This window comes from Sciurus carolinensis, chromosome X (assembly GCF_902686445.1).
Source record: "Sciurus carolinensis chromosome X, mSciCar1.2, whole genome shotgun sequence".
In the NCBI taxonomy this organism is placed as follows: Eukaryota; Metazoa; Chordata; class Mammalia; order Rodentia; family Sciuridae; genus Sciurus; species Sciurus carolinensis.
Window position 1 is genome coordinate 45,273,865 of NC_062232.1, and position 12,151 is coordinate 45,286,015.

Below are 12,151 nucleotides of genomic sequence, written 5' to 3' on the forward strand. Positions count from 1 at the left end.
AGTGCACTATGTTTGCAACTTCCTCTGCATCTAGGATGATTTCAAACTAAAAAGTACAGACACGCGCGCGCACACACACACACACACACACACAGTCACATTCTATCCAATCTGGCGCTCCCTCTGGGTTCTCATCCCTAAAATGGGGAAAAAAAAAAACGCGCTTTGAAAAAAGCAAGTCAGAGACACCACATAGATGCTGTGTACCATATTAGCAACCAGAAAAAGTGGGGAGAAACCGCCGAAACCCAAGGAGGGCAAACGGCAGTTGACACCATGGGAGCAGTGCTAAGGGCAGTGTAGAACCATTGCTGTGTGGTTGCCCTTGCCAAGGAGCAGCTCCTCCCAGCACGCCTCAGGGGGCATGTTAAAACTGCTAGGGGAAAGGCTGCTGCTACACTTCTGGAGTTGGATTGAATTGCTGGCTGGTGGGATTCTTTGTGATCCGGCTGCATGTCATTACTCTTCCTGACCATGTGTCCAAAAGGATTCCAAGGAGTTGGCGATGTTGACACTCCTGGTCCCATCTGTTCTGATCTGCCTTCCCCGGAGGGTGACAGTGTCAGAGTTATTCTGTCTATTCTTGAAGGGGTGTCTGAAACTTCCTTTTGCTTTTCCACCGCACCTGCTTTTGGCTCTTCTCCTCTCTTCCCTGTATCCTTCCTTGGACAAGAAAGGGTTGGGTGGTACCGGGGTTGAGGGTCAGGTTATTGAGGTCTTGCATTAGCTTATCCCAGGGGGAAGAAAAAGAGGTTGCTTTCTTCCCTGTGGAGATCCCGGAAGTGTTCCCCATACACTTCTGGCAGTAAGGGCATTCACATTTGAATCTCTTCTGATCTGTATCATGTGAGGAAGTGGATTTTGCTTTCCTCTCCACCTGATAAGGTGCCCCGGCCTTGGTGTATTGCTGTCTCCCACGTTCCACTAACTTCTTTTTCTTCTGAGGTAATCTGGAACTTCCCCATTGCTGCTCTTCTTCCATCCTCTCAAAGAAAAAGGCATATATTACAAACACAAAGAATCTACTGAGAAACTCTCATGTGCTCAGCTTTCCGGAAACACCTACTAACACACCCGCACACCTTCCAGAAAGAGCCCCTGATGATTTCAGCCACTGAAATTTATATTTCGAGGTACCTTGTTCAGCCATTTCCTGTCGTGGGCACCAACATAAGGAAATAGTGTGGTCTGCACATTTGAAACATTGACTCGAAGCCAATCTGCCCCCTACTGGATTATACACGCCACAGTGGAACACTCAGGATCCCACTCCTTCAAGTGGAGAGCACAGATCACCATGTCACACTGAACAAATACCAATGTCTTTGGAGCACCCCTCCACACAGAGCCCCTTCCTAGACTCTTTTTTTGAAGCAGTGTTCTCTCCATCAGTTTCATGTAATATGAGGCAGTTCTATCTCAATGGGGCACATTGAGATTCTCTGGCTGGGTGAATAAATATACTCCTGACACAAGGAGGTGGGGCATCAAGGACAGTGACATGTTTGCATCACCACTTGGGTGGGCAGGAGAACATAAATAATAAAAGGTGCCCTCCCTCCCCTACTTCAGCCCCTCATGACTCCTCTTTCCCTCAGCCATAGCCCCTCGCCCTACAGGGATGGATGACCAAGCTGCCTTGGAACAAATATGTGCTCACATTGCCCCTTATGAAGGGTGTGCTTTGAACACTTGCACCTCTTGGTGATGCTAGTAAAAGAGTGTAGAAAAGGCCAATGAACCTAAAGAGAGAGAAATGTCCACAGATTGCACTGGGCAAGTGATTTCCCATGCCTCGCTGTTCCACACTTTGGGCAATCTTTCCCTTTAATCCAATGCTAAACATATTTGCTGAGTGCCTGTCTCATGGCCACCCCCCCTACCCCAGTGCCAGGTGATGTAGAGATATGTACCTTGCACCATGTTGTTTCCCTGTCCTGGCACAGACCCCAGGCATGCTCCCACCTCTCGTGGTTACCCTCTGTGCCTCGATCCTCTACCATCTTCCAGTATCTGCTCACCTGTCACCTTCTCAGTGGAACACCCCAGTTAGAACTGCATGAGAGTCAGGTGCTTTTCTTCTCCATTGGCCCCGCCAAACCCTCTTTCCTACTCTCCTTTTCTAACGGCACACATTGCCTTCTACTGCACTTCAGAATTTGCTGTTCGATTATGTGCAGCACTTAATTCAGTCTCCCCTGCTAGCATATAAACTCAACAAGGGCAGGCGTTTCAGATCACTTAGTGGCCTGGAGTGTCCCTAGCCCCTAGGACACTGCCCGCCTCATAGATGACCCTCCATGGATGTTTGTACTGGGAGCGAATGAAGTGTCTGGCACAGAGTAGGGGCTCAGACAGTTATCGCTGCTTTCCTAGGTGAGCGACACCAGCAAGGAGACAATCAATGAGGGAATGGTGCACACTGCTTAAGCCCACAGGGAGAACATCACCTGGATGTGGTTGGTCCATGCGCCACCCACCTAGCTGCTCAGACCAGGCCCCTGCCAATTCTTCTCGGCTGAGCCGGTGCCTCTCACTCTGCAGAGAGGTGCCACTTTGTTAGGCAGAAGGTCCACACCACACCCAGCGTGGATAGGAGCCCTGAGGCAGAAAGCAGGATCTGGATTCCTTTGGAGCTCCCTCCCTGACCCCTCACCAAGTCTCAGGTTCACTTTCTAAGTGTTTCCAACTCCCAGTCTCCCTGTGTTCAGTGGTAAACATTAACAACACATATGTTACTCCATGAAATGTGGTTTCTTTCACTGCAATCACATCTTCTCCTTCTACTAAATTGCAATGGAGGATTATGGCAGTGATGATTTCCAATCACTGAGTGTCAAACATGTCAACACTGTAATAAAAACTGCTAATGCCCTTTGCATAGAGGAGGAAAAGGAAGTGCTGAAGAAATAGTGACAGGACTAAGGTCAATAGAGCCAGTAAGCAGGAGAACATTGACTGGTGCCATGGTACTTCTGGTTCTAGCCCCTGTGAACTTCCCATCACATGATTCAAACAAAAATATTGCCAATGCTGGGGAAAACTGCATCACCGTGAAAGGTTGGGGGCTGGAGTGGGGTTAACAGGTGGATTTGAATGCTGGACCAGTTTCCTGGTTCTTGAGATGCTTGAAAAATCACAGCAAAATGCCTAAGTTTTACAAGAGGGAGAGGGCAGGAGTCTGGTTTTAACGTTTCTGGAAGGACCAAGATCTAATTCCGGCTCAGGAAAGGGTGCTTGAAGGGAGAAGCTGCTTATCATGCTTGATATCTCTGAGGGTGAGAGTGCTTGGTTGTACAATATTTTCTTTGGATTGAAAGAGTTTTAGGATTTGTTTTGAAAGTAGGATATTGAGAGAGTCACGTGAAAACTAAAAGACGGTATGTGCTTACAAAATCCAAACATTTAGACTGATAAACTGTAAAGAGAGGAGAAGGAATAACCCACAAGTAACCACATATCTTGCCAACTCTTTTCCATCTGTGTGGGAGGGCGCAGATATACGTGTAATTTAAGTTGCGGAGGTCATGCCCTCTATGCTGTTGTATGTAGCGCACACCATGTACAATTTTGTATATTGTGTCTATTCATGTATACATACGATGTTGCAAACATGTGCGATTATTTACTGTTCCTTTTCTGCCCCTAAACTTAATATAACATGAATCAATGACAAAAACAAACGACCTAAATGAGAGTTGTTTTCAAGAACGTGTTAGTAAGAGGACAAACCCTGAGTGAATATAAAAGCACACCACGAAAACTACTAGAAATGACTGCCGTGTTATTGGCTAGACAAATACTGTCGGGAATTATACTTGGTATGATGGCTTACCTGGGAGAGAATCAGTGGGAAGAACTCTTTGAGTACCACATGGAGGGACCTTAATGGAAACTCTGAAAGCCTTGGCAAAAGAAAGCTCAGGAGTAGATTTCTGTGACTGGAGAGACTCAAGTCTACTTGGAGGATGGTGGGTGAGGAGGCTGCCGTGGGGAGGGTGACTTTTACCGAAACCGCCTCAGGAGGCCCAAGGCACACCACAGGTCGACCTCATGATTACAATGCAGTGACCCCTTGGCCCCATTAGGGGTGCTGTTCCATGTAGTGCTTTTCTAGCAACAGGTCCCATGGCCCTCTAACCTCAGGGCCTCAGCAAAGGGAGACTGAATGTGGTGGTGGGGGTGGAGGTGGTATGTGCTGGAAGGTAAATGGCATTAGCGTACGCAAGGGGGAATATTTTGCAGGCCAGTCACCAGTGCAGTGGTAGACGTAGCCTTGTATCCAAACCAGGACATTTCTAACTTCCACATTCAACACAATTGTAATCAAAATGTCAAACGACTTCCTTTTCAGAACTTGAAAAAATGATTGCAATGTTCATGTTCAAAGTCCTGATGGAAGAATAGCTAACCGTCTCAGGTGGTTTTCTGTTGTTATTGTTGCTGTTGTTTCCCATTAGAAAATAGATTGAACAACTTGCAAGGGCATGGGTTTCTGCGATCTGCATGGGCCGTAAGGTGGGCATCAACAGAGACAATGACTTGTGTTGAAGGATCATTTGAACATTCCCCCACTGTTCTCCTAGTGTCAAAAAGAAGGGGAGAGAAGGAATGAAGTTGGTGTCACAGTAGAAGTAGTGTTCAGAGAGGTCAAACACTACCCCGGTTTCCCAGGTCAAGAGAAAGGAAAGACATGAAGGTGTTGCACAACTTCCTCAGTCCTGGCAAGCTGGTTCGTTTTTGCCCTCAATTTGTCAAGATACCTCAGAGAAGCAGGTTAAATGTTGCGTTCATTCTTGTCAGCAAACTCTTGAGAGCTACCATGCGACTGTGCAGGGAGTTGAGGGGACAGGAAGGTGACAGCCAAGTGCTACCTTTCACAGCTCTGTGACTCGGAGAAGACCTGAAAGGGGGCATGACCTAACATGCATGGCCTTAGAGCATGCACTGGGATCAGAGGCATGGGGGAGGCAGAGAGTGCTGGAAGGGAGAAATAAGGCTGAGATCCACTGGGCAACAGACAATAGGAGAGTCATTTCCCAACATGCACGTCCCTTCTACTATGCCTGACCAATTCGTAACCGATACTCCATCAACTCCGCGCACAGTAAGTCCCGGTCTCCTCCTCATCACGTCCATCCGTCCCTGATCACCTGCTGTTTTCTCTTCTCTGGTCCTGCAATCTCTGTCTCAAAATGGCACTCCTCAGAACTCTCACACTCACTGAACAGTGATAATATTCTTTCTGAAAGCAGGTTTGGTTTCCTCAATCCAGGGACTGTATGGAATTCTGCCTCTCTCAAGTACCCAGCAACATGCAACTGGGCACCATCTAGGGAGGGATATTTTATTGTGAAGTTTTGTGGGTGCCGTGAAGTTTCATTTCAACTTTTTCTAACTGCTACTACCCTGAGAAGTACAGCTAAGCAAGGGCACTGATAATGCCTGAAATAAAATGCTGGGTGCACATCACGGAACCTCAGTGAGCTCAGCTCCTCTGGGGCCTTGTGTAGCCTGGTGCGACTGGAGGGAAGATGGAGCAAGAGCTCAGACCAAGGTGTGGCCCTAGGCACTCTGACCTAGGTCCTGCTTCTTTTGCGGCCAGGAGACTCCTTCCTCTCCAGTCTGCATTTCGGACACCCTGTGTCCTGGGCCACGGGCACGAAAGGGTCGCTGAGCCCCAGGGTGTTGGGCTTCCACGTGCCCTGTGATGGCAACTGGAGTGATTCCGGAGACTGTCTCTTCCGCTCCCAGAGTGAAAATCCCCTCGCGTTGAGGAGAAGATGTTGGCCTGGGAGCCAGTGGCAAAAGCACAGTACCAACTGCTCTCTGTCTACTGATGGTGCTGGAAGCACCTCACACATTCCCAACAAGAGACCATGGTTAGACCAAACCATTGCTTTTGAGGGTGTTCAATTCTGTCATGACCCAAGAAGACACACTAGGAAAGGGATCTTTGCAGGCATTCCTAGATCCAGGGGTAAGAATTTCTGCACTAGAGATTCATGAGTGGAACAAACCTTACTCACATTTTGGGGAAAGAGGTCACATTGCATCTTTAGAGAATTATCATGACTAAACCAGTGTATGATTTTATTTCCCCTCATGCCACTGAGCTTCTAGAGGATTTGTTTGGTGTGCCAGGGTCCTCTCTGAAAGAGCACAGGAAATAATACGGAAGGACGTACAGAAACTTGGTGGGAGGTAAATCTACAGGAACCATCAGACTCAGGAACAGGTGTGAGGGAGAACAGGATTTGCCTTGAAGGTGGAAGTGACACAAAGGACCCTGTACGAGAAAACAGAAAGGGAAAGCTTCATCTTCAGATGTCTTTCCTAGTCCCTGCAGTTCATCTAGAAGGAGAGCAACTAGTGAGAGAGAAGAAAATGCACAAGCATTTTCTGGCCATTGACCAAGAAAGAAAGCACCACGAATGTGATATTCACCCATTTCCCTTGGGGAATGCCTGGCTCTGTGTGTAATAAGAGAGAGCAGTGTGCTGTGAGAGACACGAATGGACAGAGACTCCACCAGATCCAGGATCTTGATGATGGCCTAGGCCAATGGGCGGGCAATTTGTTAGATCAGGATTCAGCTTCAGATCAATTTATGCAGAACCTAAAATGGAGTCTCTGGATTCCAACCAGGATGGGAAATGTCAGATGAAGGACGATGAGTTTCCTCAGGGTACTGTGTTTCAGGGAGGGGAGAGCAATGCAGATTCATTAGAAGAAGATCCTGAAAACCCCTGAGCTGACCATGGGAATGAATTTCCTCCCCTTCTACCACATTTCAACACATGCGGGGCCGTCTATTAGAACTTGCTTCCTGAGGGTGAAGGGAAGGATAAAGGGCAAAGCCCTGAGAACTCCAAACAGGAAAACAGCACGAGCACGAGAGGACTTGGCTGTGCCGATGGCAAATGGACTACAGTGAACTACTGAAAGACTCGTGTCTTGCGGGAAATGGTGATGAAAGCAGAGAAGCCTCCCGAGCCCTAGAGAGAGAGGACTGTTCTCAGCCATGCACTTTCAGCAGCCAGAAGCTGTCAAAGAGCTGGAGAGGGAAGACACTCAAGACAGAGGAGAGTGTGGAACCCAGTCTCCCTCGTAATGCCATTGAACTCTGTGATTTTCCACCATCCACCTAAACCTGATTGCGTTGTCCGTGGCAATGAGGACGTCCAACGACGTGTTTCCCGTGTGCAAAGAAGGTGAAGAGAAGGAAAAAGTCCCACCGAGGGTGCAGGCAAGCAGTTCATAGGATCCTGCCAGCTTTTCTCAAGTGCTTGACCTGTCCATGAAAGCAGAACTGTATATTTCTAACCTCAAGATTTAGACAACAAGGGTCCTATATTTATTTACATACATCTGAGTGAAAACGTGTCTCAGTTCATGTAGATATCTAATCTTTAGGGTAAATTTCCTCCTTTAGGAAGGGGAGCGATGAACACTGACTTCCTTTTGGGGAAATTTCCCTTCTCACTATATTTTACATTTGGATTTCAATGTAACTTGCCTTGGCTATATAGCTCATCGTGGACCCAGCCCTCATATTTTCAATAATTTCCACTTTCTCTTCAATGAAGAGTGTCTGATTTTCTTTTTTAAGAAATGTCGAAGAAGCAGGACGTTTAAAAGTAACCCGTGGGTGCTGGGTAAGTAAAAATGTACTTCCTGCCCTCATGCCTCTTTGGTACTTGTAGTAAAGGATGGGTGTGCAATGATGTCATCAGCTGAGAACAGCCATCATTTTCCCCACTGGACAAACGTTTTTCTAATGCTCCCTAGTACAATGCAGAATCATTCTAGCACCACTGTCCTAGGATCAGCTGGTGTACCAAACCCATTTCCACGCCGGATTTCAGGACTCAGTGGACTCTATCAGATTTCAGGGCTCAGTGGACTCTCTATTGCTTTCCTATTGCTGAAAATAAACTCCAAGTCCCTCTGAAGTACCTTCTTGGGCTTGGTTACCCGTTTCCTGGTGGTTGGATAGCTTTCACACCTCCGCTGAAGGCCAGTTTTAGATACCGCTGAATTCAGAAAGATCAATTCAGAGGGGTGGCAGACAAATCAGTTCATTTTCAGGCTCTCTGGGAGGGTCGTTGCTCCTCTCTAAGTTATCTCCAAACCATGCTTCGACACCCTCCAAGAGTGACAAGGTCAGAACACGGGATTCTAAAGTCATCTTTCAAACCGGGTCAATTAATTCCTCAGTTTATAATTAAATGGGCATCCTCAGCAAAATAAGAAAGGTAACCACCTTGACTTCAGTTCCCCGTGTTTCTCTCCCATTCATGATGACGCCTGTCCGTGCTGTTGAGGGCCAGAAAATCAACTGGTCTCTCTCTGTGTTTAGAACAGAGCCACGGGACATGTCTGCACAGCAACTTTGTGTGGCAGTCACAGAACGTTGTCGATTTAAACCTCATTGATAAAAGCCACACAGCTGACTTGCCTACGCATCCCTGTATGACTAGGAAACAAGTGGCTGAAGGGATTAGGATTTTAAGCTTTGGCGGTCCATAAGGACAGTAACGTCTCGTTAATTTGGAATTTATAATCCATCTTCTCTGAGGAGAGTTGGTAGCAAATGAGAGAAGGAATGTTGTACATTAAAGGTATAGGTATGTGGCCAGGTGTGTTGGCACGTGCCTGTAATCCCAGCTGCTGGGGTGGGGCTGAGACAGGAGGATTGCAAGTTGAAGGCCAGCCTTAGCAACTTAGCCAGGCCCAAATCAAGTTAGTGAAACCCTGTCTCAAATAAAAACCAAAAAGAGCTGGGCATAGAGCTCAGTGGTAAAGGGCCTCTGGGTTCAATGTCCATACCCCCCATTGAAAAAGAAGAGAGAAAATCTATAGGTGTGTAATGACTCTGGCCCACACGATATTCCAGTCTGTGCTGATGGAGTCTCATTCCACGGGCCTATGAGTTCCTGGTACAGCCTCCTAGTGTCTAAATCTTTAGGTTTAATATACGTGTATGATTGAATGGTTTTCAAATGCAGGATTTATGAGTTGTTGGTAGTAATAATAAACAAAACTAATGACATAAAACTTCCGCACAGTCTCACCAATATGTAATGTCCGAACAACTACACTGATAGACCCTCATCTCACACCCTATGCAAAAATCAACTCAAAACAGATAAAAGACATAAACATGGGACCCAAAATATAAAACTACTAAAAGAAAACATAAGGGTAAAGCTCCATGACATCAGTATGGGCAATGATTGCTCGGATGTGTCTCTGAAAGCCGGTAACAACATAGAAAGTAGATGTATGTGGTGGATGCATCAAAGCTAAAAGCTTGTGCACGGAGGTGGAAGCAAGCAGCGATTGGAAGGGACAGCCGACGGAATGCGACAAAATACTTGCAATGCTGACCTGTGATGAGGGGGTTCATTTCCAAGTACATAATGGACTCGACTCAATTGTAAGGAAACAAATAACATGACTACAAATTGGGCAAAGGATCTGAGTAGATGGCTCACAAAGGTAAAGGATGGACAAATGGCCAACAAGTCTCCTACAAAATGCTCCACCTCAGCAATCATCAGAGAACGCAAATTAAACCCCCAAAGAGTCGGCTCACACCCGTCGGCATGGCTATTATCTAAAGGACCCTGGATAACAGGTGTTGGGAAGGATGTGGAGAAAATAGAACCCTGGTATGCTCTTGGTGGAAAAGGAAGTTAGAACAGCCATCAGGGAAAAGAGATTGAGGTCCCTCAAAAAAAATGAAACCAGAACTACCAGGTAATCCAGCCATCCTGCTACTGGCTACAAATCAGCCATTGATAACATGACCTAATTTCTAGTCAGTGTATGGTTGCACTACTGGTCTGGGCTCTGTTACATAAAATTGTCCCCCAAGGATGTATAAGTTCTGTAGATAAACATACCCACTGCTGCCTGTTGGCATATTTTAGCAAATCTGTGTAGATGAATGCATAATAGTGCAGAAAAGAGTGTACTAAATTGGATGGAATTATGAGCCTCACATTGAATATTCTCTTTTATGCACGCACACAAGAGAGAGAGAGAGAGAGAGAGAGAGAGAGAGAGAGAGAGAGAGAGAGATATTCACACACTCCAGAAAATAACAAAAGGAAGATATTCTGATGATACCAGTACTGGAGATATGTATTTAAATAAGTCGTTCAGTTATTCTTAGGGCAGAGGTGATAGCAGTGATGTGGTCGGAATGGTACCAAGGAAAGTTGTTGCTAAGCAACAGCTGTCAAAAAGCACCACTGCAGAAGGGATAGCACAGCTGACGGTGTGCGCTATTGTGAGCACCTCCCGTGCCTTCTCGGATTCACTGTATGCAACCCATAAGAGACCAATAAGTGTTTCCTAATTCTTGCGTGTGCTCATCTTCTGCCTCGGAATTGAATATCTGTGGGACCATTGAACGTGTTGTCTTCTGGGTCTGGGTCTGGCATTGCCCCAACAGATATGTGGCAGAAAAGCTGAGGAATGTTTGAGTGCACAGAGGAGGAGGAGGACTAAAAGAAGGTGGACTGGCTGACAACTTGTGGCTTCCAGGACAACCCCTGGTAACCTGCAGAGCTGTCTGATAATGGGGAAAACACGCCCAGGACCCAGAGCTTCCGCCTCAGCTCCCCCAACTTTCTATCCTGAGACCTCTCGGAAAAGAGACCGCAATTATACACTCACACCTCTAGTGCCCAGTTGAGGATTATACGAGAGGAGGAATGTCAATGCAAGTGTTCTCTGGTGTAACCACAACTTGGGGACTGATGTCCATTCCTTTGAGAGTGAGTGGATGGAAGACACCAGGACAGCTGCCAACTCTGGGGCCATCAAGCCTGGGTCAGTGTCTCGGCTCACCCATTTACACCTTGTGCCCTTAGGCAAGTTGTGTGACCTCTGCAGACCTTGTAATCTCACAACGATTGTTCCTGTCTTATAGAGATACTGGATATGATCAAAAGAGACACAACCGCTCTGCAAAGTGCCTGGTACATGGGACAAAGCCACTGCACCTCAGCTCAATCACCGTGTTCAATAATATCTCCCCACAACAACATACACACAACCTGAGTCCTGCATGCAAACTTAGGGCCACAAGTCAGGAGTAAAATTGCAGCATCCCCCGCCTCCCTCCAGGAGATGAGGGGAGGGCCAATCCAGGATGGATCATTTTAATTCCCAAGAGCTCCGCTGAGATCCAAGGGGGAGGAAGCGAGTTCACATGGACTTACCTGGTCAGAAGTCCCTTCCCTCTAGGCAGAAGTCAGTGTCTTTTGCTGCAATGGAGCTCTGGTTTTGTCACAGCAAGCAGTTGTTCTCAGAGTGGTATTTTCTCACTGGGTGACTATTGTGGGGACTGTTGAGTCGTTTTCAGAGGGCTGTGTGGGGAAAGCAGATTAATGTTTTACAGGTCATGAAAGAAAGGACCCACATCTTAACCTCGATACCATTTGGAAATCACAGAGCGATGCTCTGGGTACCCTGCTGGAGGCATGACAGTGCCATTCATGTTCCTTGTAGAGAAGGCACTGGAGGAGAACAGATCGAGCAAGGGACCCCTACACAAGAGGCAACAGCACCCACCCGAAGATGGAAGATGCTCATACCTGCAGGCAGGAGCCTCTGCGTCCAACTGCTTACCAAGGTGGGGAGTGGGGTCTTATGGCCTGGCTGCCCCCATGCTGTTCCTACTTCATTCCCCCCACTTCTGAACTGGCCGCGAACCCTGTTCACGCTTAGAGCTCCCACTTGTGCCTTCGGGTACTTTTCCCCAGCTCTCCTCTGCTATGCCCCTTCAGCGATTGCTTGGGATTTTCTCAAAAAATCTGCTCCCCTTACCCCTTTATTTCATTTCATTTTTTACAATGTTTCATTGGCATGTTATGATTATGGAAAATATTGGGGATTCATCTCTCCATATTTGTACATGCACATAACATCATTTGATCAATGTCACAACAATTTGATTCTTTTGTGGATTCCCCACGTGTTCTCAGGCATGGGGCCCTTCTTTCTTATTTTCCAGTATAGGTATGAGCCAAAGACGCTTTGCTATTCTGTGATATGATTCTGAGAATGTTGGCTGGAGCGAAATGGCCACCATATGGGTACCATATCCAGGTAAGATGGGGACAGGGGCTTTCTG

General features: G+C 46.9%; 1 protein-coding gene across 1 annotated transcript; it reads right to left on the reverse strand.

The window, feature by feature from the left end:
• Nucleotides 1-577: 577 nt before the first annotated feature.
• LOC124971462 (protein FAM156A/FAM156B-like) lies at nt 578-982 on the reverse strand. Its single transcript, XM_047535228.1, has one exon. It carries the CDS (start codon nt 980-982, stop codon nt 578-580), a length of 405 nt encoding a protein of 134 aa, XP_047391184.1.
• Between the last annotated feature and the right edge of the window lie 11,169 nt (nt 983-12,151).

Coding starts and splice junctions, on each gene's coding strand:
- LOC124971462 (XM_047535228.1), bottom strand. CDS start 982: ATGGAAGAAGAGCAGCAATGGGGAAGTTCCAGATTACCTCAGAAGAAA.